Source organism: Pezoporus flaviventris, unplaced genomic scaffold, assembly GCF_033815535.1.
Source record: "Pezoporus flaviventris isolate CSIRO_AGI_PZ_B2104156 unplaced genomic scaffold, CSIRO_AGI_Pfla_v1 ptg000021l, whole genome shotgun sequence".
In the NCBI taxonomy this organism is placed as follows: Eukaryota; Metazoa; Chordata; class Aves; order Psittaciformes; family Psittacidae; genus Pezoporus; species Pezoporus flaviventris.
In genome coordinates this window covers 5,019,508-5,044,391 of record NW_026892569.1, presented here as the reverse complement: position 1 = coordinate 5,044,391, position 24,884 = coordinate 5,019,508, and the positions used below count along the sequence as shown (strand labels likewise).

At 46.2% G+C, this 24,884-nt stretch overlaps 1 protein-coding gene across 5 annotated transcripts in view; it reads right to left on the bottom strand.

Annotated features, from left to right (window-relative positions):
- FRMD4B (FERM domain containing 4B) overlaps window positions 1-24,884 on the bottom strand; it is a 137,794-nt gene that overhangs the window by 48,253 nt on the left and 64,657 nt on the right. For 4 of the 5 annotated variants that reach the window (XM_061455758.1, XM_061455759.1, XM_061455761.1 and 1 more), the window contains 4 exons: window positions 13,219-13,284; window positions 12,468-12,562; window positions 10,295-10,387; window positions 6,012-6,096 (listed from right to left, as the gene is read on the bottom strand). In XM_061455758.1, the coding sequence (XP_061311742.1) occupies window positions 6,012-6,096; window positions 10,295-10,387; window positions 12,468-12,562; window positions 13,219-13,284 (339 nt within the window). Of the gene's footprint in view, window positions 1-6,011; window positions 6,097-10,294; window positions 10,388-12,467; window positions 12,563-13,218; window positions 13,285-23,786; window positions 23,810-24,884 lie in introns of those variants that run through there. The other variant, XM_061455762.1, reaches the window with a different exon arrangement.

The window sequence follows — 24,884 nt, the reverse complement described above, 5'->3', positions numbered from 1 at the left end:
GTGCCTCGTGGTGAGGAACAGCTTCAGGTTTCTGTTACACTCTTTATTTTTCTGTCTCTGCCAGCCACCCTCATCTATCTCCCTTGTTTGCATTTTGCGCCTGAGCCAACGCTTAGATGAAACTCCAGGGAGAGCGGCAGCTGCTCCGAGACTTGTCTGCACAGTTCAGTGCAACAGGAACACATTTAGTGCTGCTTTTCTTGCATTAATATAAGAGTAAAAGCAGAAAATGGAAGAAAGACATAAAGACTTCCCTGTTCGTAAGGCAGGCTGTATGGCAAGCGTCATTAGACTTAACATATAATCACAGCCTTTTGCTTTCCTATGCCAGCACCACAGTGAGATACCCAGCACAAACCAGCAACAGAAGTGGCTGAGCTGTCACAGCATCTTTACCCTGTGGCCAGGAGATCAAAGGTGCAAAACTCTCCGTTGCAATTAATACCAGTAGTTAGACCTGGTAGGAAGTCACTATGTCAAGAGATGCCAGCTATGAAACTTTGGCTGCAAACCAAGTGAACCTTCACATGTGATGGGCCAGCCCAGCTGGGACACATCCTATACCTTCCCTGGCATGAGCTTTAACAGGTCTCCGGAGCACCATCACCTTTACAGCAGGCAGCCTTGGACCAACCTCAGCTGTGCTGTAGAGTCCCTTGACTATATCCAAATCATGGCCAAGTCCCTCCCCAAGCCACCATCACAGCTCCATGTGAGGTCTCATGGGGTAATGAGTAGGGGTCCCCATGGAGATCTGCCAGTTTACATCAGCATAGGGGTCCTGCCTCCTCCCCCTGTCACATTTTGTTCACCTCACTCCATCATTCCCACCTGCTAACATGCTGCTGAGGGGATTTGGATCATGAAGGTGGCTGTCAGCACCTATGGAAGATAACAGCCCTGAAGGTGCAGAAGGCCAACTGGTCCTGCTGATCCTCATACTGGGCTTTCACATGTCAGCAAATACAGGCAATGGACAGAGTGTGTTTAATAGCCTTGGCTAGGATCAGACTACACTGTTAGGAGGCTGCATGGGAATGCTCCCCTCTCCCTTGAGGTGGGGGAGAATTAGGAAATCTCTGTTATAAAACTTTCGAGAGCTCTCTAATATATGACCACTTTGCTCTCCATGAGCTGGAAACCAGCCAGGCTTTATGCTCACACCAGGGGTCTGTTTCAACAGCTCTTCTTGGTAAGCACTGGTCTTCAGGCTGCCAAGTGCTCACAAGCATCACTGTTCATGAAGCTCTCATCGTTACAGACTCCTTCGAAAACTTTCCATTTCCTTTAACTTCTTTTTCTCTTTTTAAAGCAATTCTTACAAGTCCTTGGAACAAATGGGAAATTAAATAAATAAGCCCCCCAACACCCAAACACAGAGAGGAAAAGGGGAACACAGCCAACTTGACCATGATCTTAGTTTACAGAACATATTTTAAGAACTGGCAAAGAGTCAACAAGTATGGGCTGCAGAGCTATATGGAGGTTAGCTCTAATGCATTATAAACTTGACAGTGCTTCTCTAGCCAAGTAGGGTGTTATTTTTCCAAACTTGGCTGTTTTGAAAGAAGAAAAGACTAATTTATCTTTCTAAATTTATCATCAACATGTGCGTGACCAGTTCTCACCCACCTCCTTAAAAGTATCCCAGCCATGGTCATGGGTTGTGCAGTAACACACTGAACACGTTAAAGCTCCCCCATTGCTGTGCAAACACCTCAATCCTGGGATACCCATTTCACCTGAAACCAAATGTTAGGCTTTCTCTATGTTAAACTCCAGCTGTACAGTACATTTCAGAAAGAGCTGTAAATCTAAACCCAGCTTCTTAAAGTCAATGACATGAGAGAAAGCTTTTAAATTGAAGTTGTCACCACACAAGGTTTTCAAGCAGCAGTTCTCCAAGCCAAGACAGGCACATAGAAAACAGCCCAGACATACACAAAGCATCTTTCCAGCCTTTGCATTCTACCAAATTGCATGGGGCTAAATGAGCTTTTAACTAAGTGAATGGGAAGCACTTCCATAGACCTGGAGATCTAAGTTACCAGTTCTCACCTCTCGCTCAGTGGCCCAGGCTGTTCCTGGCAGTGGGTATAACTTCTCCAGCCTCCAGGACAGAAAGCATGGATTGTGGAAAGCAGGAGCTATGGATTCTGTGTGGCTGGACCACACTTGACTGAAGGCAGGGGGACTACAGCATCAGACCAGGGAAAAAATAGGCAGCTCAAAATGAAAGGAGCAGCATGCATGCGTCCTGCTCAGTGCACAGCAGTTCTTGTCGTTGGGTGCAGAACTGTAACGCTGCTACATGATTTGCCAAAGCAAAAATGATGTTTCAGCCTTCTTGTGCTTTGGACAAAGGGGCTCCCCCCTGTTCCCCCACTGCTCGCAGGGTCTGAGGGCAAGGCAGAAGTTCTCTCACTGGGCAGGGAACAATACAGGTCATAAGTGATACACAAACCTAGCATGTCACAGCAAAAGCCCCAGAGGCACAAGGGAGCTTTGACTGTAGAGCACGGAGGTGGGGGAGTGGGTGTGGAATAGAAAGAAATACATATTTGGCAGCAGGGATTTTATTGTTATCTTGTCCCTTCCTTGCCAAAATGTCTACAGGGATTGTGAAATGCACAAGCCCCAGATTCCTCCAATCTCTGCCAGAGGAAAGTGGTACCTGATCTGCAGAAAGGAGCAGAGGTCTGCAGGAAGGAATGTGGAGTTGAAAGGTGGGGAAGATCAATGTGGATGTGCACTACAGAGCACCAAGCCAGCCTCTGCCCTTTCAGAATTCTTATGCAGGTTTTTATTCCATTATTTATAATTCAGAATCTATATTTCATAATATATAGTCATCAGTTAATATATTTAATGTGCTAAATTATTTATTCCAACTTTTTATTCAGCTGGGAGCAAAAGCTCTCTGGAATCATGTGGAGCAAGGCAGCCAACACGTGCCTGACTTCATTAGGACTTCATTAGGGAAATCATTCTCTTTGATTAGTTATAGCCACCCGCAGAATTTCATGTGCAGAATCGCCCATAGATCTCTCAAAGAATACAGTAAACACATTCCTGCTGCAGCTGCTGAACATCATTAAGCCACGGATAAATCCCCTCCAGAGGTGGCACTGGCTGCGTTTAGCCAAGCCTTTGGCTGGCTCTTGTGGTGCATCCCACATGCCAGCAGAAGCACCGACATGCACCATCTCGCATGCAGGGCAGCATCACCCTCTGCCCAGGAAAACATAATTTTCCTTTAAAGCACACACAGGTACCTACATATTAGTGTGCTGTCAACACATGCCACTACTCAGGAATGTCAAGAGCACAACACAAACTCCATCAAGCATCAGGCCTTTGCGCCACCCTGGATTTGGGCTTTTCACACGCTGTGTCCCCTATGGAGAATGAGCTATTGTGAAAACAAAAAAGCATGACTGGCTTTTAAGCAACCTTATCCATGCAGGTCTTCTCACACCCCTGGTATTGCAGCATTTATCCTCTGACCCACATTCCTGGCCCACACAGAGCAGAAGCTCCATGAAATGATCCAGGTTGAGATTTGGCCTTGGTAGAGCATCCTCCAGCACACCCTGTGTGTTGAGGAGCAACCCTGAGCACATGGGCTGGGAGTGGGATGCTGCTTTTTTTGAGACACTGGGGTTTCCTCACTCCATGAAAGGAAAGGAGATGGGGAAGAGTGGGGGTGGGAAGAAAAGCTAATCTGAGGCAGTTCTAAACCTCCTGGAGCTGGATTAATGACTGAGAAATGCCAGGGAACATTCTTTGCTGTCATCAGCGAGCATCAGCCACTTGCTCCACCAGAGCTGGGGATCTCTCGTATTTAGAAGCCAGCATTGCTCATCCTGGCGCCTGTGCCTCTTTCCTCCTTGTAAGCGCACCCGAGGTGCCTTTGTGCATCTTCATATCCCCATCCCATGGGCTTAAATAGCAGAGTTGACCCTGTGTGCACTTCATGCACTACTTGAAGCCTAGAGACTGACTGTAAGTTTACCAAGTAGGATCAAATGTTTTTAAAAGACCTAATTTGAACGTTAAAACCCACTGGACCAACCCTGAAAGTAAATAAACTGGTTTCTGCTTAAGTGGCTGCAGGCTTCTACCAAGGCTGGGCTGTGGAGCCGCCCAGCACAGTGTGCCGCAGGCAGAGCAGGGGCTCTCGGCTTTCCTTACGCATGGAATCACCCAGTTCTGCCCAAGATCCTTCTCTCAGGAGAAAGCAATGTTCCTCATCCCTGTGCTGCCCACAGAAACCGGACACAGCAGAAAGCCCTCTCTGCTTCTGGCAGTTTTCCTTGCAGACACAGGGAAGCTGGCACTTTGGGCTGCTACCAGTTAGAACACACTTCACAAGCCATGGGGGGAAACCAGCCATGTTTTCCCCATGGAACCAGCCTTCCTCCAAACCTTTCCCAGCCTGAAGCCCTGTTCGAAGCCCTGAACTTAACTGGATGATGCGCTGCTTTTTGTGGCACCCTGTGTGCTATCAGCACTCCATGTCAGTAAGATGAAGTTATGCTGCTTGAATAATGGTATTTATTCAGGCCAGAAGTGACTCCATATTGGCTTGATTACATGTGTGCCTAACATCACTGGGGGCAAGTTTTTTTATGTTTCTCCTCTTTGCTTTCTCTTATGCTTTTTATATAAACACATACATTACACCCAAATGTTATAATATCGAGTAGCATTTGTTTCAACATTAATTTTTCACATTCCACCCTAAAACCAGACCTATTACCCAGTTCCAAAATTACTCGTGCTGTCTGTCTAGTTGAACTACTCCAGTTTCCCCTGAAAGGGTGACTGTGAGTTGCCAAAACCCTTCATTTAAAGTGGCAGATATGTCAAATGGAGATTTGCTTTTTACTGATCTTAACCAGTGAGGCCTCAAGTTCTTCAAGCATCTTGAAAACTTTAGCATGTTGTAAAAAGGCCCCAATTTCCTCCACTCTACCAGAAAGCAATTCCTGTGCAAAGCACAGTCATAACTTTACCATTAACCACTTTTCATGTCAGGTTTCTAATCCCACCATAAAATAATGAACACTGGATACTGAATAAGAATCCTCTAACACCTGAATTATATTAAAGGTGAAAGCTTTGGCTGGCTACACTGAGCTCCACCACCAGCAAATGGTACAGAACTGGTTTCCAAGGAAAAGTTGTAAGAACCAAGTCTGCCTCTTAGGCTGATTGAACTATGAGTAAAATAAAGGCACCAGATCCACAAGTTCAACGTTGACTGGTAAATCCCAGTAACATCAGGTATTGCTGAAGTTCATTAAAGTGCAGCTGCTTTGCACCACTGGTTATAAGGGGCAAGGCAGTGATGGCTGCCACAAAGCTCTTTTTTTCAGACCAAGATATACCTGCAGCAGAGCTACCTTATTATTTAATATTTTGGCTACTGTATCATGAAATAGCTTTTAAAAATATGTACTTTACCAATTTGAACGTTTTAAGAAAACAATGGAAGCTTCTTAGGCAGAGAGTAACTACAGAAAGTATTCTAATAACTAGCTTTGATTGCTACTTCATAGGGTTTATTACTTTACTACTTGATTGAATTAAGGCAGGAAATCAGGGAACTAGGAACCATGTTCACAGCAGGTGCAAGACCTCACAGGTCTTTTCTTGAGACAAGTCTAACTTGAGTGTTTGCTATGCAGTATATAGAAGGATATGCCACTGAGACAGAGCCTACCTGCGAAGTTACAACCCAGATTTCAAACAACTTAAAAGCTTTTGAGTATTTAAGAGTTATTCTAGTGTGGTGAGCACAGAGCAGGGCTGAAAAAGGACCAGGGAACCATCATCATCCCTATCTACTTGCTTGAAGCATCAGCATTTAAGTGAAAGAGGAGAGTAAATGCGCTGACATCCTAATAGTTCAATAAGATCTAGAAATCAGACACAGCTCCTAAGAAGTCTGCAGAACTGGGTAGGTGCAGCGGGTAAGAGGAGATCCAAAGGACACTGAGCCTTACCTGGTGTACACAGGACTTGGCATTCAGGAAGAACAGCTCTACGGTAGTTTTGTCCTTGAGAAAGCAAATGCTTTCAATGTAGAACCTGAAAATTAAATAATAATTAAAAAGTGAAGGGTTGCTTTCTTGAATAGGTTTCATCTTCCTCCCAGATCAATTTATTTCCTCAGTGTTTTGTTCTCTGGCAGTAAGATGGTGCAGAGGAACTATGAGCTACTGCACTTAATTTCCTGGCTATTAGGAGGGAACAAGCAGAAAATCACAGGCCGACAGCACACAGGGAATGACAAACTCCATGTTCAATAGACTGTAGATATCTGATGACTTTTCCTATCATTTGAAAACCCAACCAAACACTAAAGGAGCAAAGCCCATCCCTCCTAGGCAGATAAAGCCACAGAAGTGGAAAAGGTAACTCCAAGTAGCACGTTGCTGGAGGAAAGGGGCTGGCAGGAGCTTCATAGCACTGTCTTTCCTCCAGGAGCATAGAGCAGCCATGGGCTGAAGCCCATTAACTTTGTTCCAAGCAAACAGGAACAAGATAAAAATGACAAGGAATGCTTTGGGATCAACTCCATCCTACTGGGCACATCCATCCTAATGACAATGTGAGCCTCAAAACCAGCGGTTTACATGGAAGGGCTGCAATGGGCTCAGCATCACAAGGCACTATCCTGCCCGGCTCTCACTGCCTTCCTCCCCAGCCCAGCCTTGGCTTCTTCCCAGGGCCATGGCTGCATCAGACGCACACAGGAACCAAAGCAATCCCATTACTGGTCGTTCTGGCCCAGCCAAGGTTGGCAGATGGATCCCAGTTTGTTATAGTACACCAAACATCATGGATGCCACTGGCACTCTCCAAAAATCAGACACAACCTGTCTGTACACTTCTCTGACTCACCTGGGGCATCAACCCAAACAGTGCTGGGATGCATCAAATCATGCAGAGAAAACACACCTATAATTTGGGGAGTGTGGAACTGCCAAGTCAACTTTAAGAGACAAATTTGTGCGAATGTGGTCCTGTCACTCCTCCTTTAGCTGGATCTGCAAGCAGGATACCTGTTCTGCAGCTCCTTAAGGAGGATGAATGTGTTGGGTCCAGACTCTCCCAACCAATGCTAGACAGAAGGTAGACTTTTTCTAGTCAAATTCAGCCAAGCAAGGACTTGGGCCACCACCACAAACTACACCAGGGCTTCTCAGTGTCTTGCCTTTGATAGTGGCAGGGTTGGATGGTGAGCACAGGGCACACAGCCCACTATGTTTATCAGAACCAGGCCAATCCCTCCCACAGCCCCACAGTGCTCCCAAGGCTCCTCACAGCCTCAGGCTCCAGCCACTCTTGATGTAAATGATTTGCAAGACATCCACAGCAAGAGGTGGAAGAGGTCCACAGCAGCAGCATGGAGCGCATGCAAGGAAGCAGTAAAGCTATCACCTACTGCTCTTGTTAGAACACATGCAGTATTTATGCTGTGACTTAAGACAAGCAATACCTTAAACAGTAATCATTTTAATACTTCACATTCCTATGGCATGTTCCATCAAATTAATTTTAAAGCACTCCCCAGGATGCCTCTGCAGGATAAGGAAATAATTCACACACTTCACAGGCATGCAGCCTGTCCAAGGGGCAGACCCAAGCCCAGGAGCCTGCCTCAGACATTGGAAAGGCTACTTTACATTTCCATGATTCACCATTCACCAGGAGCTGTAGGAGCCACAGCTATTTCCACCTTCTCTTAATCCCACCTGATGTATTTTCAGCTTTACTGAACTTCATTTCAAACACACTCGAGTGTTTCTCTCCAGAAATGCAGAGCATCAGAGGGCAGGAACCTCACTCTCTCCCATGCTGCTGCCAGCCCAGCCCTTCACAGCATGGACCTCCCTCCACTGCACCAAAACTGTAATTTTCCTCAACTAATGGCCTCATTTGCATTTGTCGTTTCTCTTAACTAAGAGTCAGGCATGGCTGTCATCCTCAGAAGCAGGATGGTATATCTGGCTCTCAAGAGCAGTAGCTCCCAGTCACCAGTGGTACAGAACAGACCATAGGATCTATGGATTTCAGCTGTCCCCTGCCCCAGCCAGGTCCATGGGCTCCTTTTCTTTCCTGGTACAAGCTGCATGCTCTTATCACCAAAGTACAGACAGGGAACACTGGACCACAGAGATATTCAGGGGATGACAGGCATGTTGGGAACACCATAAAATGCATGTTCTGCTTTTATTTCTGATGCTGTCAGCATCCTTGAAACAAAAATGACACTTTTATGAGTCCTAAATCTGCATTAGAGCCCTTCACCAGCTGTGTGTGGCATATGAAAGCTTACGTGACTGGACTGAGTTTATGCCAGCTGAAGAAAAAGAATTCACATCTGAAAGGATTTGATCATGTGTTTCATTACTGAACAGCAAAATCTGGTGGATCTCCCCCCCCCTTCAGTATTGCTACTGGAAACTGTCCAGTGTGGTGCTGAAAGACACTGAGAACTGGTGCTGTGGCACATTTGCCACTTGTATGAGAAGAGCAGCACAGCACTCTACCTCATTACACCTGCATCTCAAACAAAGTGACACTGAAAGCAGCATTCATTCTGCTTGTGGCTGAGCCTATTTCAAACAGGCAGAGGGCTCATCCAGCCTGAGGGATGCCCTGCTCCTGCAGCAGCATCCACCACTGTCACATCATCCACATCTGGAGACCATCCAGCCCAGGGGCACACAAGCCAAGTGCTGGGGCTCTGCCCATTCCCTCTGTGCCACTTGCTCCACACCCAGCTATGCTTTCCTGTTCAAGCCATGGGTGCCCACAACTGTGTAATTCAGCTGCTCCCATGGGAGTTTATAGAAAAGGCTATGACAAGGCAAATGTGTTTACATGAGATAAGTGTCTGAGCTAACCACCCAAAGCACACGCCATGCGGCAAAGGCCTGGAGTCACTTACTTACCCAGAAAGTTCTAACAAAGTGGAGCTGCAGGTTTTGAAGTGGCTTTTCTGCTGGAATATCTATTTCCTACAGATCAGACAGCTTCCATATTGCTAATTATCTCTGCATCCTCCTCCTCCTGCCCTGCTTCTCGCTCAATGCCCACCTCATTGGCTTCTATTCGCTTGGTCTAGATCTCATAACCCCAGGGTAGTCAGGCTTAAAATTAGCTTCTAAAACTTGATCTTTCCAAGCTCGCTTCTCACACATCAACTCTTGCCCAGGTCTCTGCACAACCTGTCTTGTACAGGACCATCATGCAACAGGGAGGGCCAAAATGAACATCATGCATTAATCCCAGCCAAAGAAATACTCAAGTCATATGTTTGCCTTCAATATATTCACTCCTACACCCACATCAAATACAGTGAATATACTGAAGAGCCCATCATCCCTTTTAAAACTGGATTTTTTTTCCTCTTAAAAGCAGGGAAGAGAAGCTCTGAACCCCATCACCAATAAGCACATATTCAACCAAAACAAAGTGCAGTTTGCTTGGGCTGTTCTTACATGACCTAAATGATAAAGGGGGTGTGAGGACATGGCGAGGCAATGGTGCCAACCAACCTAAGTACTCAGCTACTTCTGCCTTGGAAGTGCTTCAAATAATTAAGCACACAAGGCACAAATTTACTGACATATGAAAAGCAAATGAGGTCAGTCTGCTCTCTTTTCCTCATAGACTGTAAGGAAAACAGAAACTCCAACAATATTAAGAATATGATGCTTGGTCTTTTTTTGCCAGCACAGCGCTCTCACAGGACATGTTTTTTTCAGGCCCTTAACCAGCAGAGCTTTGCCAGCAAAAGCCCTAAAGTAATGCAATTACATCGGCCAAAATCATCACTTTGCCAGGGATTCTGTTCCCTCCTGGGGACTGGCTTAAACTGTGTGAGCAAAGAAGCCATTGGCAATCCCTTTCAAGTACAGGCGAACCTTGAGTAAACAAGGATGAAAAGTAGTACAATTGTTTAAAACTAGTAAAATTTAGCACTACTAAAGCCAGGCAAAGAAGATATTTAAAATATGGGGTTTTAAACACACAAAAAAAGGAACAGTGCCCTGGTAATAGTTTAAAAAGTAGCAGGTTCCAAAGTACTTTATGTCATAGTTACATACAAAAGAGAGCAGCCCTTACCCAGGACTTAAACTCCACCTAAAACTAATATATCGCTTTGACATTTATTTCCTTTATCAAACCTGTACTCAGTTCTTTTAAACAACTTCCCCCCCAAGGATAAATAAACCCAAGTGATAGTGTTTTCTTTGTGGAAACAATTACTCACCTAACAGCAAAGTACAAAATTGCTGGGCCTGGTCTCTTGGGCAAGTCATGGTCCAGGACTCTCTGATCCATCTGCATCCAGACACTCTGACCTCTGCAGAAACAGGTTGGGGAGGTGGTTAAAAACCGGGATGGGAAATACAGAAATGGGGTGTTTTCAGTGCTCATGTTTGCTCTACTCTAAAAACATGAGATTCAGTTCTAAGGCAGGCAAACATCTCCTCAAATTATTTCCTTTTCTTGTAACATTCAGATTTTGATGTTAGGTCACTTTTGGATGTTAGAGAATGCTCTCTGCAGTCATATTTTCAGCTGCAGCACAAAAGCTTAGCACCCAGGAAAGCCAGATCTTATTGAATTACCCTCCTTTGGTATCAATGGGGATGCTTCCGTTGACTTCTCATGGCTAGTGGGGGGGATGTGATGTGCAGCAGAGGCTGGATGTTTGCCTGCAGTAGAAATGGGTCTGAGCTCTTCCTCTGCATGGGGACTGCACAGCTCTGCAGCCATATCCCACCTATCCCTCCTGTTCTGCACCATCCCCAGTCCCAGTGTGACAGGAAACTCCAGTTCAGGGCAGAGGGGTTTACTGCAGGCACACTCATTAAATGGGGTAGTGTTAATGTTAAAACACTGCTCTCTCTGCAGCAGCTTCTCTGATTGAAATGGGAGGGAAGTCAGAAAGAAAGCAAAAAAAAAACCCCAAACCCCAACAACCTCCCTGAGGACCCCGGAGCCAAGGGGGCGCTGCAGAAGCTGGTGGATGCCCAGAAGGCTGGGGTATGGGTGCCCTCCAGAGGCCACACGCTCCCTCCAAGCACCCAGCCTAGTGCTGTACACCCACGGCAGCCTCTGGAGTTCCACTGGTGCTTCTCTGGAAGCCAGCAGCACTTTAAAGCTCACGGTGAAGGAGCGCCAGCAACCAAAAACCTGAAGAATTTCACAGCAGCTCTTCTGGGGGTACAAAATAAGCCAAATGCAAACAGCATCCTCAAGGGATTCATAGAGGAGCTGGAAGGAAGTGTTTTCCAACAGTTGAAAGGACAAGGATGTGGCAAAAACATTCTTGGAGAGCCCAAGAAGAGAGTGGCTGGTAAAAATAACACACTGCTGCCTGCGGTCAGGGACCCAGAGTGAGCAGCTCATACTAGCACCGCAACACCAGCCCTTTCCCCAGAGCCCATCCTGCACTTGTAGATGGGAACAGCCTTGTCAGGGCAGCCCCAGACATTGCTCCAACACGGTTTGTAGGCAGAGGGTTCCATCCAGGACACTACAAAAAGCAGCACTGGAGAGCAGCAGGGACTAATACTCCCATTAGACATGAAGAGGCTTATTTAGCTCCGTTTCCCCGCTGCTGTAAGCAGCTCTGCTCCAGCTTTTTTGGGGGAGCTGAAAGTAACTCTTCTGGAGATGCTGGCCCTGGGGAGCAAACTCTGCACCCAGCAGACATGGGGAAGCATTTCACTGCCATGCCAACAAATGAGCCTCAACACCAGCTGAGGCTTCAGTTAATCTAGCTAACTGAGTTAACACCATGGAAGCAAATCTCCCGCACTGCTCCACAGCATCTCACCCAGCCTGGCAGCAGCTCTGGGTGGCAGGGGATGGGCAGCAGCTGCTGGAGCTGCCCCATTCCCATCGGTGGTGATGACAAACTGCACCCAACACCACCATGAGCCTGCAATAGTCCAGCTGCTGGGAAGGGAGCATTGTGCATGTCGAGCACGTTCTGGTTTGGCAGCTCTTTGGTTGTCTGCAGAATAGCTCGGATACCTAAAAGTAATAGGGAAGCTAGAGGGAAGTTGCTTATGGGAAGGACTAACCTCATATTTCACTGCTGCTAGGGAAATTCAGGTTTAAAAGACTTGACATATTTGAGACTGAAGTGCAAAGCAATAGGAGCAATTCAGTTTGAAAATAAATGCAAACCTTTTTTGTTGTTACTGAAAGTGCAGAGTAGGGAAGCGGAGGGTGTTCACATGGGAAATTATTGCTGAACCTATTTTTTTCACCTTATGAGACGAACATGAGAAGTGTTTGTCATCAGGAAAGTATTTCCAAGTATTCTCTGGTTTGTGCCCAGAAGATATTTTCCAAATATTTTCTGCTTTGTGCCTCCCCTTTTCCGAATACTACTTACTAACATGCTTACTTATAACTAACATACTTACGTATCATCTATAAATGTTATGCCAAAATACTCCTTTTCTTTCAGGTTGAAGTGTGAGGCCACCAGATCCAGTAACTCCTGAGCCAAAAGTTTGGGCTATTGGAAGAATAAAAATTATTTAATTCATTTCAGTCCAGGCTTTTTGTGTGTAATAAAAGTTTTCTCTGAAAATACTGACATTTAAGTACCCACGGACAACTTAAAACCCTGTTGTGTAACTCAATACAGAAGTGGCTTCATCAGATTCAGGGCAGCTGGATTCAGTGTCTCAGTGGAGCACAGAGAAGCAATTACGTACTTAACCCATGACATCAAGCTGAAGTGCATGGACTGACCGCTGCTTTGCTCTTTTCTGAGGGAGAAAGACAGCAGCTCAGGCTTCCCTGCACTTACAGCAGGGGGGATTTGTCAATTAAGAGAATATCATGTACTACAGGATCTTGTGCCTTGGGTTCTGTTAAGGGAATAAACACATCCCTCAGAAACCAGACTTATCTTCTCAATTACCAAACCACCACTACCACAGGGGGTATTTTTAATAGACTTTATGAATTTTTGTCGAAAGCAGGTGGAAAACTGATTGCAGAACTGATGGCATCTGAAAGCCGACCTGTTTATTCCATTTCTATGAGTTGCTCTAGTAAGATACTTCAAGCACCACTTTCACATGAGCCCCCAGTAGCGCTGCTAAAGAAAACAAGCAGAGAAATTTGGCACTGTGCTACCAGTGCCCTAAAGAGAAAGGTCTGTACCTGGACCAGCAGCTCCAAGTTCCTGTCATCGAGGAGATGCACCTGGCAGTACCGGCCCTCTGTCATCTGCAAAGACAGCAACACAGCCCATGAGGAAGAGTGGGATACACAGCTTTCCTGGTGTGCACTGGACCATACGAGGCTCAAGGGCAAGGACAACATGTAGCAAGTGTCTAATCTGTACCAGTAAGTGAATCGACTCTGTACCTGAGCATCCTTCTCCAAGGACTCACTCTGGGGAGCTACCTCAGCACTCAGCTTCCATCAAGCTGGAACTAAGGGTGCTTACCAGCATTCAGGATCAGACAAAACCAACATTAATGCTGTAAGAATTTAACTTGAGGATGGACTAGCCTGGCTAATACCATAGCCACAGGCAGCAGCAATGGCCTTTTGCTCCAGTGAGGAGCAGACATGACCAGGAACCCATGAAACCTCCATCTATCCAACCCTCCCTGTGATGGGTCAGCCTAGATTTGGTCCATTAACACAGGACCTGGTCTCCACTCTAGATGGAGTGCCTGCCAGCACATTAATGTTTTTCCTTGGATAGCTTCTTGCAACTATTAGAAGCCATTGCCTCTATAGGATTCTTATATAGGTGCTTGAACTGAATGATTAAGCTTTGCAACGTGTGATGTTATATCTGGACCACCTATCTCATGCCACATTTATCTCTTGCAAACAAAGTGTCTTCCTCTTTAAAAAGTGAGCAATTGAGAAACAGCACATTAAAAACGCACATTATACCCTTTTAGTACTTGCCTTTTGAAATCTAATACATTTCCATGAAAGCTTTTATATTATTTAAAATCTGTTCTAATTCTGGGCCTCTCACAGCAGCTTCCTCAAGGACTGGCTTTGCAACACTCTCCAGGCAGGAGCTGGGGAAGGAAACCTGGCTTTTATATTTATTCTCCCAGCCTCAAAGCAACTTATTTCCTGATAGCACAAGCTTCCCACTGACTATAAATCCTCAGCTGTGAGCAGAGGCTGAGGGTGGTTTGCTTAGATAGGGGGTCCCACAGGGATTAAACAGCAACACAGTGGTTTGTCCTTTCACATCCCTTTGGCTCCGCAGGGATGGGGACAGATAGGGCTGAGCTCTATTGCCACCAGCACCCCCAGCCTAAACGTTATAGAGGCTTTAAAGTAAGTACAATTTGTATAAGATTGCAGTACAACTGAAAGGAGACCTCTCACCAACCCCAGTGCTGTCCCCATTTCAACACATGGCTGTTCACACAGCGAGGGCTGCCCAGACACAGCCTCTTCTGTCAGCACTCAGCCATAAGAAGGAAATTAACAAAGCTTCATTGTTTCAACTAATTGAATTCATTTCAACCAAAAGCCAAGAGGGAGTCCCATCCTGAGGAGCTCTGCAAACAGATCAGAGATGAGCAACTGCGGGAACAACTCTGCCTAGTGTCTCGGAAAACAGGGCTACAGCATCTGTGGCACTGGCAACTAACAGCACTACTAAACATGTATCATCACATCACTCACCCAAACAGCAGTAGTTGTTGGTGAAAGGACTGTTCACAGAGTGAGTCTAGCTGGAAGAAATCCCTTCCTTTTCATTTCTATGAACATGAATGTGTACAGAAGTGCCAGATGAAGAGCAACCTGTCCTGCAGGCAGGGGTGCACAGCAAAGGATGCACCGTCACAGCGATGACAGTAACATCCTCTGTGCAAGCCATGGGTGCGCTCCTTGGTGCTGAATGCTGCAGGTGCATCATCCCAGACATGCACCAGCCCCATGCCCTGTGCTCCCAGCAAGGTAGTATTTCCAGCGCTTTATCCTTAGGATTTCTGAAGCAAAGCTGTGCCATCAGAATCCTGGCTTCCAGTGTGCTCCCTGTGATTTATCTTCTCATAGAACACGCTGCCTAGAGCCCTTAAATCCATTACAATCCCATCATAGGTCCATTTGTCCCCGAGAGCCATCGCACATTCATAACCAAGTCACATGTTACCATCTATTAATCATTTCATCAGCGCACCCTTCAAGGCGGTGCGTATTTCTGGCTCTGACATACTGGTACCAACCTGCCCCCGGTGCAATGTGTCTGATCCAATAGTGTCTTTAAATCATTCCCCATCTGTTGCTCTGAGATAGCACAGGGGTTGCCATTATTTAATTGCTAGCTGCTTTAGCTTTCACGCAGCAAAATCACATTAATCACTTCTGACTGTTTTAATTGCCCCAGTTGTCTGTTGTTAAATATAAAAGGTTTCTATTATAGCAAACACATCCACAAAGACTTGTGCTGAGCAGAAAGGAAGGTTGGCTGGGAAGATTAAAACATAAAAGAAGTACCAACCATAATCTGTGCTTCCATTCAGCTGTCCAAGGTAATTGTAGAGCACCTTAAAAGTAATTAAATCTCATGACACCTCTGAAGATAGGCAAGATATAATTATCCCTAATTTTATTGATGAGAAAACATAACGACACAGCTTTTAATCCTGATTTACAGATATAGATACAGATAACATTTAGTACCTGCATCTCCTGGCATCTCATCACAAGTCATACAGCTGCCTCTTGGAGTACTGGAAAGCTCAATCGAGAAATTGCAGAAGATGCCAGGGTGCTGGGTGACAAAGCACCATGAAATGCCATTCCTGTGACAAATCTGTCAGCTCCCAGTATCCCCAGAGCTCTATGCGGCCATGGGCTTGTGTCACCCCAGGAATGCTCTGCACAGGGTGGGACATAACAGCAACATCCAGGGCTGTAGCTCAAGGAAGACAGGCTCTGGAGTCATTCCCATTTGCACCCCTCTATCCCCCAGCCCACGTACACATCCCTGAGAGCTACATGCTTCCTAAGTTCCTTCTCCACCTGGGAGAAGGATACTCACTGTGTAGCACCACAGCACGGTCAGGGAACACAAATCTTCCAGGGTGACAACCAGATTTGTATCTGCAGGCTCCAAACCCTAAACAACCTGGTGCTAAGTAGGGCAGTCCTCTTGCAGACCTGAGGCTTCAGGAACCAGCACCCTGGATCCTGCAGCTGTGCAAGAGCTCACTCCAAGTATCCCCACCCCATTCCTGATGGGGCAGAGAGCACTTCACTTGGCTTACTCTGTACTTACAAACACCCAAGTAAATCACTCCCAGTTACTATCACAGAGCAACACAAGCCCAACCTGCATCAGGAATGCCGCCCACCAGAGAGTTCATCTCCAGGAGGCAACTCTCCTCACATGGAGCTGCCCTGCTGGGCAGGCAGGGCTCCTACACACAAGACAGAACTCACATTTTGCAAGCCTCACTTGCACAGGGGGCAGAATCGAAAGCTTCAGAGGCTATTGCAGCTACAAGACCACCTCACAAGCTTTGGAGCATCAATCACCTTCCACTAGCCTCATACTGTCGCAGTGCAGCGATGAAGAGGTATGACATGTCTACGGTGCAGCACTGCCACATGCTCCAGCATAGCTATCAATGGTCTGGTCCTCTCCTCTTGCTTGAAGAAAAGCCGGAGAGGTTCATACAGAGGACTTCACCACCATGGCACAGAATCACAGAATAGTCAGGGTTTGAAAGGACCTTAATATCATCTAGTTCCAATCCCCTGCCATGGACAGGGATGCGTATCACTGGATGCATAAAGGATTTTGGGATGGAAGAGTGCCTCCAGCCCAGAGACCAGAGACACTGAGTTCCTGGAGCCAAACCAGCAAAGGACTTGACACCAGTGTGATTTATTTCCCCACAGCACATCCGCTCACGAGCCTGTTTTCTTGGGCTCGGGAAAGGGATTTGTACTTGGCTCCCCAGCTCTCAGGCTGTTGGGCTTCCCAAACACCAACACCCTGTGGGCCCCTTGCAGATACATTTTCTTTCATCTTTAATTCAGTACGCCTTGCTAATCTGAACAATATAATTGATTTTCTATGTACTTGGACCAATCCATCACAAGATGAGCACAGCTGCCTGGCTCAGTTAAGAGGTGGCGTGAGCAGTCTTGAGATATATATACACAACACATCTGTGTTTTCCAGCTTATTCTCATTGATTTTGCATTGTCTGCACAAATGAACAATTTCGTTATATTTTTGCAACATGCCCCCAAGTTGGTCCTTTGAGCAGTTATTTTTAAAAGCCTGCTAATATTTAAAGCTATTATCCAGTAAAAGAAGTAGCATCATAAAATTCATGAACTATTCCTGTATCTCATTCCCAACAGGAAATTAGCAGAGCGATGCAACTCATGGCCCCATTTTTAGCAAAACCATACTGAGATACTGGGATGCTTATTGTTTCCCAAAGTCACTTTTATGTTCTGCATACAATAAGCAATAAAAGCTTGAAAATGGAGAGGAATAAAAAGGAGACAGGCACTGTCTGATGCAGAAGTGCAGTGATATTAAAATACTGCAACCCTCATAGCTTGCTTTTAGCAAGAACCTGACTTATCCAGATCTTCAGAGAAAAAAGGCAGATCAAGGAGAAGAAACACAATTCCCAGAATATTCATGTGTGGAAATTAAAGCACAGGGTGATGATGTGGTTCTATAGAGCAGGTTAACATGTTCAGAAAGGTTTCATATAGCTGGAAAAGCACATTTTTCCTCCATCTTGCTTCTGACACAAAAACGAAGACAAATTCTCCACCTAAAAGCACTGAGGCAAATTTTCCAAAACATCAGTACTTTAAAAAGAGAAAAACAAGGCAGAGAGAAAAAAAAACCAAACCTACTTCTTGGCTACTTAAACTGATTCCCTGTGATATCCTGAGCCTGAATGTTTATTTGGGGAAAAAAACCATATGCAGGATATTTACACTATTGCTCTTGAGCAGAAACATCCTCCCTGTTCGGAGCTGGTTGTTACGTGCTGTATATTTAGACATCCATGTGTGTTACCCAGTTAGGGAACAAAACAGAGAAAGAAAAAAGTAATCAGGGTGTAAACAGGAACCCTCAAAAAAACTTCAGCCAAAACCCAGAAGCTGTCAGAATAACGTATCTCCTGATGCGTAGCTTCAGAATGGGAAATCATGAAGGGCTCGGATCAGAGCAAACCTGAATATGATGCAGTCCCTTGAAACCAGATTTCACCTCCTAGAACTGGGTAAGTCACTTGGCATTCCTGACTTTATCTGTCACTAACTTCTATTTTTAAGCCTTTTTCTATTTTAAAAAGGTCTGGACTCTTCACAACTGGTGAAAGCCAAAACAACCCCAAACCCTAACAACACTGTGGCCGAAGAAGAGAGAATTGTACATAAGCTGCAGTACTTGAGACAAAACTGGGAGCTGTTTCTACCATGGAAGTGCTCAGAGGTCTGCACAGGCACCCCAGCTGCTTCCATTTGGGACATGCCATGATTTGGAGATCAGCATCCCACATGCACATCCTTCCTGCCCAGAGGATGCTGTACCAGGTCCTTCACCCACATAAATACGCAGTGCTGGAAGCTTTAAAACCACCCCCCATCCAGCAAGGCTTCACATCTTTAATACTCAAAAACTCCACAAGAAATCTTTTGGAAGCAGCAAACCTCCTCCCCCAAGTCTCCTCTTTCCCTCCTCTTAAGATAAACCCTTTGTTCAGGCATGAGTGTTAGTGAGCACCCGCACCCGCAGGGGCTCTGTCTGGACAACACCAAGCGTGACACCGGGGATGTGGTCCAGATGCACAGAACCATGCACGTTATTTCAGTAAGCCCCTTGCAGGGTATCCACATGAAACTAAACTTCTCTGGCAGGTGAGTAAGCTCCAAAGATATTTTACAGGCAGGAAAGAAGAAACTTGCATTGGTGCATCCAGTGGTGAGAAAGGAAGAAGAACCATTTTCACTAAATAAATGGCCGGCACACAAAGCCTGAAACCTGCAGTTCTAAAAGTGAGAACTTGGACTGCAGTGCACCATTAGCACAGGGATTGTGAGAGCTGCCTCATTTATTCCTGAAACAGGCACATCGCTCCACAGTGGCTCAAGCAGTCAGAGTGCTGAAGAAAATCATACAGGTAACCAAAAAGAGCAGTATTCCCACTCACAAGAGGCACAGAGTCTGTGAGAAAGCGCTGTTCCTTTGCCACACCAACTCATCCTCACAAAGCGTGTGGGATGAGGGGTTCCCAAAATCCTGCTATCCTGCTTTTGACTGGTGACTCCAAGGCAGCAGCAGTGCTTTGCGGGTGTATGAGCCCAGAGAAACAGCCTTGCACCTAAAAGAGTTTCATCTCAAATCCCCACCTGAGCTGCAGTTAACCAGCTATAAAGCATCACCAATAATTTCCTGTAAGGATTTGGGTTTTTTTTTCTTCCCTAAACCTCTCTTCTGTAACTCATAAGCCTGTGAGCGATTTCAAAACTTAATATTGAAGCCCCTATGCTGACCTCAAATTTTAATCAGGGCTCAGGTTATTTTTCCTTTGGTCCTGAAGGCATTTAGGATCAGATATTCAGCTGCCTTAGATCATCACTGCTTCACTGACTGATACAAAGAGGCAGCCTACGTCTGGCCTGTAAACGTGCCCAGCCTCACAAAAGTACAAAATAAGATGCAAGAATGTATTGTAATATGGAGCTGCCCTAACCAGGCACATGTCAGGGAAATAAAAGCTTTTGCCTGTCCTTCTGGAAGGAAGGGGCCTGCATGCAGCTGAGGGGAAGAGGGAAAAAGTTATAAAGGTTTAAATGACCTCAGAGTTTCCTGGTGTGTCTGTTGGGAGAGCAAAGCTTCATCATGTGCCAGCACTCTGAGCTGCTCAAAGCTTTAAGGAAGAAAAAGCTTGAAGCAGGAAAATAACAAACAGGAGTTTGGTTTTACACCAGCATTTCTACGGAAACTTTGTAATTGATACACATAGGTCTCCAAAAACATGTTGATGCACACTTCTTGTGAGCCTGCGTGCAAGACAAAGAAACCTTTGGCTGAAGTCTTGGCTTCAACGTAGTCAATGAATTTTGCCATTAACTTTAATAGGGCCAGGATTTTGCCTTAAATCATTTATTATCTTGCTATTAAACTTAACAGAAGCTAGTATCTGCATAATGTTAAATAGCCAGTGATGCACTGAAGCGGCTGGCTACATCTTTCACCCTTTGGTAAGATGCCTTGTAGGACACATCTCGCCTCACAAGGGTGACTTCCAAGTACCACTTTGTCTTCCTCAGGGGCTGCAGAGCCCACCCTGGCTCTGCACACTCCCATCCTGAAACTCACAGGCTCTTTACCCACAGCATTTGCAGGGACTGTACAAGTGATTCCTAACCTGTGTCCCTGTGCTTCTTGTCTCAGGACCAGCAAGGCAGGGACGGACACCTGAAGGCCTGACTGAATACAACATGCACAAAACCAGTGTTTTAAGATGAGACAGGTGGGGAAAAAACACTTAAGTGCAAGCTGGTAAGAATACCCCTTTGATGCTTTCCATGGAAATGTTGGCTTTGCTAAAGTTTGGCAAAGAGTTAGAGATAAAGCAGTGCCTGGAACAGGGGGCTGAGAGGCTCTCTGGGGTGCATGGCACCTTCCTAAAATAGCCACACGAACTGAAGATACAATGAAAAACTGGCTCCTGCAGAGCACCAACTGACTTTCACGTAGGCCCCACCAGCTGAGCCAGTAAAAGTCTGGCAAAGCAACAGCCCAAGTGCTCCCCCTCACTGTAGGCACTGTGGCTTTTCAGGGCCCAGTGCCAACACACTTCCCATGAGATTCTCATTTTCCCCATTTATTCCACTATTTCTCAGTGCAGGGGATGCAAATCTAAAGGACTCTTTCACTTGCTTTATTGATGGCTTGCTGAATTGTCCAGGACAACAGGCACAGCCTCTTGTGGCCATCGGAAAGATCTCCCTCACTGGAGCGGGTTGTGGGGCTCTAAATCTCATCCTCCTCCCTCGAAATGCTCAAATGCAATGTGCAAAAATAACGAGGAGCACAGTGCAATAAAAGGCAAAAGCAAAGAACAGTGATAAATGAAAATCCAGGCAACAAATTAATTCAGTCTTCCTCAAAATTATAAAGACAGTATCTCAGCCAGGAGATAAAGCCCTTTGCCAAGAGCAAAATATAAACAGGAGAGTTGCTGCTTCTTGGTCTCTAGCAGCAGCGTGCAGTGTAAAACCTACCCCTCTTCTCCCCACAGGGAAATTCTGCAGTGTGGCTGCCTCTGCTGCTGCTCCCTCCCATGCAGGGCTTGTTCACCCACGACCTGAGCAGCAGCATGAGGATGAGGATGCTACGTGTGCACAGGCAGCATTGCTTCCCATGGCACAAAGCAGAGGAGCAAACTTCTGCAGAAGAGCCTTTACTGGCTCAGTTTGCCCCATACTTTTCAGCTGACAAGCAGCAATCAGACAGCATTTCATCTTCCCTGACACTGCCACACGCCACAGGACATTGCCAACAGCGTTATCAGTGTTGCGAGTCCCTCTGACACAGGGGGAGAGGTTAGCCATCTTCTTGAAGGAGCAGCCCCCTTGTTGCATCAATATTCTCCTTTCATTAAAGCTGTCTCATACTCAAAACTGAGATGTTTCTTGAACAGGTCATGACATTCCATGAGTGCTGATGTTACCATTCCTAGCACTTTGCAATGTATTTAAAATATCAGCAAGAAAAGGACAGGCAGCTATACAGCTAACCCTAAAATATCAGGAAAATTAATAGGAAACAATCAGTGCAGATCTGCCACAAATATCAAGTCAATGAAATACTTCATCCAACATCTGCTTTCCTTGGCAGAACACAGCTAATAAGTTAGTGTCTGGTAGAGATGTGCTTATCACCAGCAGTGCTGAGACACTGCAGTCGGGTTATTACTGCACACAAGCCCATCATAATGCTTTGTTCCAGTGTAACCTCCTGGGAATTCAGCGGAAAAAAAAAGATCCTGTGGGATCAGATTGCTTTCCTGATGCTATCCAATGGGGCAAATGTGGAGCTGGCCCTGGAAAGGGCATTGCTTCAAGGCAGAAGCATCCTCTACCCTGGAACAAGCAGTGCCCACCTTGGGGCAGGACCAGACACCTGCCCTCCCATGACTTGTTCTGACCTTCACTCCTCGACCAGGAGCTGCAGGCAAATCAGTTAAGCTCGTGCTTCTTTACTTCAGTCTCTACAACACAAGCCTCAGGAGATATTCTGTGCACAGCCTCTGGTAACTTCTCCTGTGTTTTACCCCACTCCAGAAGCCATCTCTGACCCACCTGAAACAAACTCAGCTTTCCCAGTTATAGGAATAGTTACGGAAGACCAAGAAAATCCCATTAGGAAAGAGTTTCCCATCCCCAGAGACCTGTAGCCCTGTTCTCAGTGCCTTTTTGCCTCTCCCCAGCCCTGAAGCTCTTCCCCTTGCTTTGATGGCTTCTCCTCTGTCCCCCCAAATGCACTTCTTACTTCTCAACCACCCCTATGCTCACACCTGGTTTGGGTTTTTGAGGCAAAGCTACTGAGACATGAGACACAGAGCAAGCCTTGACCATTAAATATCTGCCATCCTCTCCAGCCAGCACCACATACTGAGGGCAACTTGAATCTTATCCCCTCCTGCCCCATCATGGTCCTTGCACCCAGTTCATCCCCCATCCTGCCTCCATCCTCTCCCTGTACTTTTCCACCCACTCTCATGCTTGGCAGCTGCCCCTCAGGAAACGCAGACGCCAGCCTTGAACAGACATTAGGTAAGCAGGCTGTATCACAAGTCTATCTGAACTGCCTTTAGACCTGTAACTCTTCAAATACATGCAAAGAGCAAGGAAATAAACCAAGGAAAGCCTGAAATCCAAGGCTCTCTGAGAGGAGTCAAAGCAGGGGTTTTGGCTGCAGCAGGCACAGCATGCATCCCACCACCAGCACCCTGCCAGGCACGCAGGGTCTGACAGACTTGGACTGCTCCCCACACCATGTTTAAAGCAAAACAAGCACTTGGCATCAAAGGCTTCTTCTCTGCAGCCGTTACTGAGCTCCATGTGCGGCATCCCCAGTGTCAAACTCTTCATGAGGGGTGTTTTTTGAAGCAAGAGGGGTGGGATCTTACTGATGAGACCTTTAATAGTTACACGCTGAAAGGAGCTACTGTACCAGGCACTGGCTGCCTTTTCGCAGGACTTATGAATCTGTCCTTGGTTCAGGTTAAATCGTATCTCAGAGCAGCCTGTGCAGGTAATCTCCCAAAATGGTGGTTTTGCTATGACCAAATGTTACAGACCCCCCCCCCCAGCTGCAGAGTTACCAGAGTCAAGCTTGGAATTAGCACTTTCCTAAAGCAGCCAAGGCAGCACTTCCAAGAAAAGCAGGAAAAAGCAGCTGGAAATGCTGGGAGTAAGCAAACAGCCCCTTACCTCCACAATGGAGTGCAAAAAGATGCAAAGAAATTTTTATGGACTGAGCTTTCAGGGTAAAGAAAAGAGCAAGTAAAAAGGTTCCAGCCAGCACTACCACAGTACCCCACAAAGCAAACTCACCGCTCCGTGCTGCTCTCCTGCACTCACAGCTCCAAGCTCTGCATGATGTTTAAGTCAGGACACAATGTAAGAGCACTGAACAACATTATCTGCTGCTGCTAAGCATGAGATGTTAAATTATAGCCTCCTACCTCCAAATCACAAGCCCTGATGGTGCAAAAGGACTGGAGAAGCCCAAGAAGTACTCAACAGCATGCATCTGCTAAGCCTTCATGTTTTCTGTACGTTCGAACTGAAGGAAGAAGGGAGACACGATTCCGGACTTCTTCTGTAGCTATATAATCTCAAGGAAGTGACCTTCGCATTGTTGCTTTGATTACAGATTCAGAAACAAAAGCCTTTCCAGCGTGAGTCAGGGGACACAAGAGGTTGAAATGTGATTGTTAAAAGCAGAGGTGAGCTGGGAAAGCATTACAATTGGTTTGGGGTTTCTTGTTGTTTGTAATATTAACCCCTTTATCATTAAATAGCGCCAAGTAAGAGCCAACAGTCACCAACCAAAGGCACAGCACAGGCAGCCAGCCCCAGGGCAGCGTGACACTTCACTGTGGGACCACAGGTCCTCGTGCCACAGTAGCCAGCTGAGGACCCCAGTACCAACAACTGTGCTTGCTGGGAGCTGTGGTCATTCACTTGGCTCTCCCACCCTACACATCCCCATCCAGGGGATGGAAGGGGCCTTTCTGCTAAAACTCGGCACAGCACTAAGACTTCAGACACCCCCGCTATAGTGTTTCACTGGATTTCCCAAGCCCCTTTCCAAAACACAGGTCTGCTACCTCTGATGTGGCTTACTGCACATCAGGGAAGGAACCGAGAGTGCAGTTTACACACTTGGCCACCAATATGAATCTGTTCTGGGGTTAGGGTTGCTCTCCAGGAGTATAGTTTGCTGCTCTAGAGGTGAAGGAGTAAAGCTTCTACCTGCTCTTCTGCTGCTCCCTTTGCAGACTCTTTTCTGCGTGCAAAACACCAAGTTATACTTCATCTCCTGGATTTCTTCCCTGCTGGTGCACCAGCCTACAAGGCTTCACACACAGCTCTGAGTGTGTAACTGTGTCAGGCAGAGCACAGGTATCGCACAAAGGCACATAAACTACCTTCTCGGAGGTACCCAATCTTTCTGGTCCAGCTCAACTCCCCTAAAGAGGAGGCTCTGTGTACTGACTGCCGAAGCCAGTAACAGGATCCATTAGGCTGCAGAGCACTGTTAAAGAGAAACTGTGCTG